This window comes from Etheostoma spectabile, chromosome 20, assembly GCF_008692095.1.
Source record: "Etheostoma spectabile isolate EspeVRDwgs_2016 chromosome 20, UIUC_Espe_1.0, whole genome shotgun sequence".
NCBI classification, from domain to species: Eukaryota; Metazoa; Chordata; class Actinopteri; order Perciformes; family Percidae; genus Etheostoma; species Etheostoma spectabile.
In genome coordinates, this window is record NC_045752.1 from 9,988,714 (window position 1) to 9,989,443 (window position 730).

Sequence of the window (730 nt, forward strand, 5' to 3'; positions counted from 1 at the left end):
ACACACACACACACACACACACACACACACACACACACACACACACACACCCTACTGCTGCCAGCTCAACTTAAAAAAAAGATAAAATTACTTGATGTCTTGATGACAAATTAGACCTAATTTAATGAACTCATCTGTGTTTTAATCAGGGGTAGGGGGAAACCCTACCACTGAACCACTGAGCTTGGCAGCCCAGCAGGCATGGATTTCACAGGCAGCTGGGTACTCCCCAAGGTCAGACCTGGGATAAATTAGTCCTGTGTTCAGCTGTCAACATCCTGCTGGCTCAATCACAAGCACAGACGCACAAGAGCAAAACAGTGCCCGAGCAAGGGCACTCACACAGTAATCTCAGGGGGTTGATGATACATTTTTCTTTTGGGCATAAAAGGAAACACTTTACGTCAAAACAGTTCCTTCAGACTAGCCAGTTGCTTAACACCTGCGTTTGGCTAGGAATGAGATCCAACTGTGGGGCGAGAACAGACTGAGAGTGAGACAGACAGACTTGGAGCGAGACAGGTGTGAAACCTGGGAGTGTGAGCTGGAAGTCTTACCTGTGGTGCCCAGTAGCCGTGGGGGAGGTGGTGGAGGCGGTGGAGGAGGAAGGGGAGGGTATCTTCTACAGTGGCATGGCAGCTGGCACTGTTCACTAACTTTCTCCGCCACAGTCCGTGAGCATGACCTCTGGAGTTCTCCCTTATGGTGAGGGAGAGAGAGAGAGAGAGAG

At 50.0% G+C, this 730-nt stretch overlaps 1 protein-coding gene across 1 annotated transcript in view; it reads right to left on the bottom strand.

Annotated features, from left to right (window-relative positions):
• The window catches only part of prima1 (proline rich membrane anchor 1), a gene marked incomplete at its 3' end in the record, with an annotated part of 10,149 nt that overhangs the window by 7,650 nt on the left and 1,769 nt on the right, over window positions 1–730 (bottom strand). Inside the window, 1 exon segment of the mRNA XM_032500515.1 lies at window positions 558–699. Within this exon segment, the coding sequence (XP_032356406.1) occupies window positions 558–699 (142 nt within the window).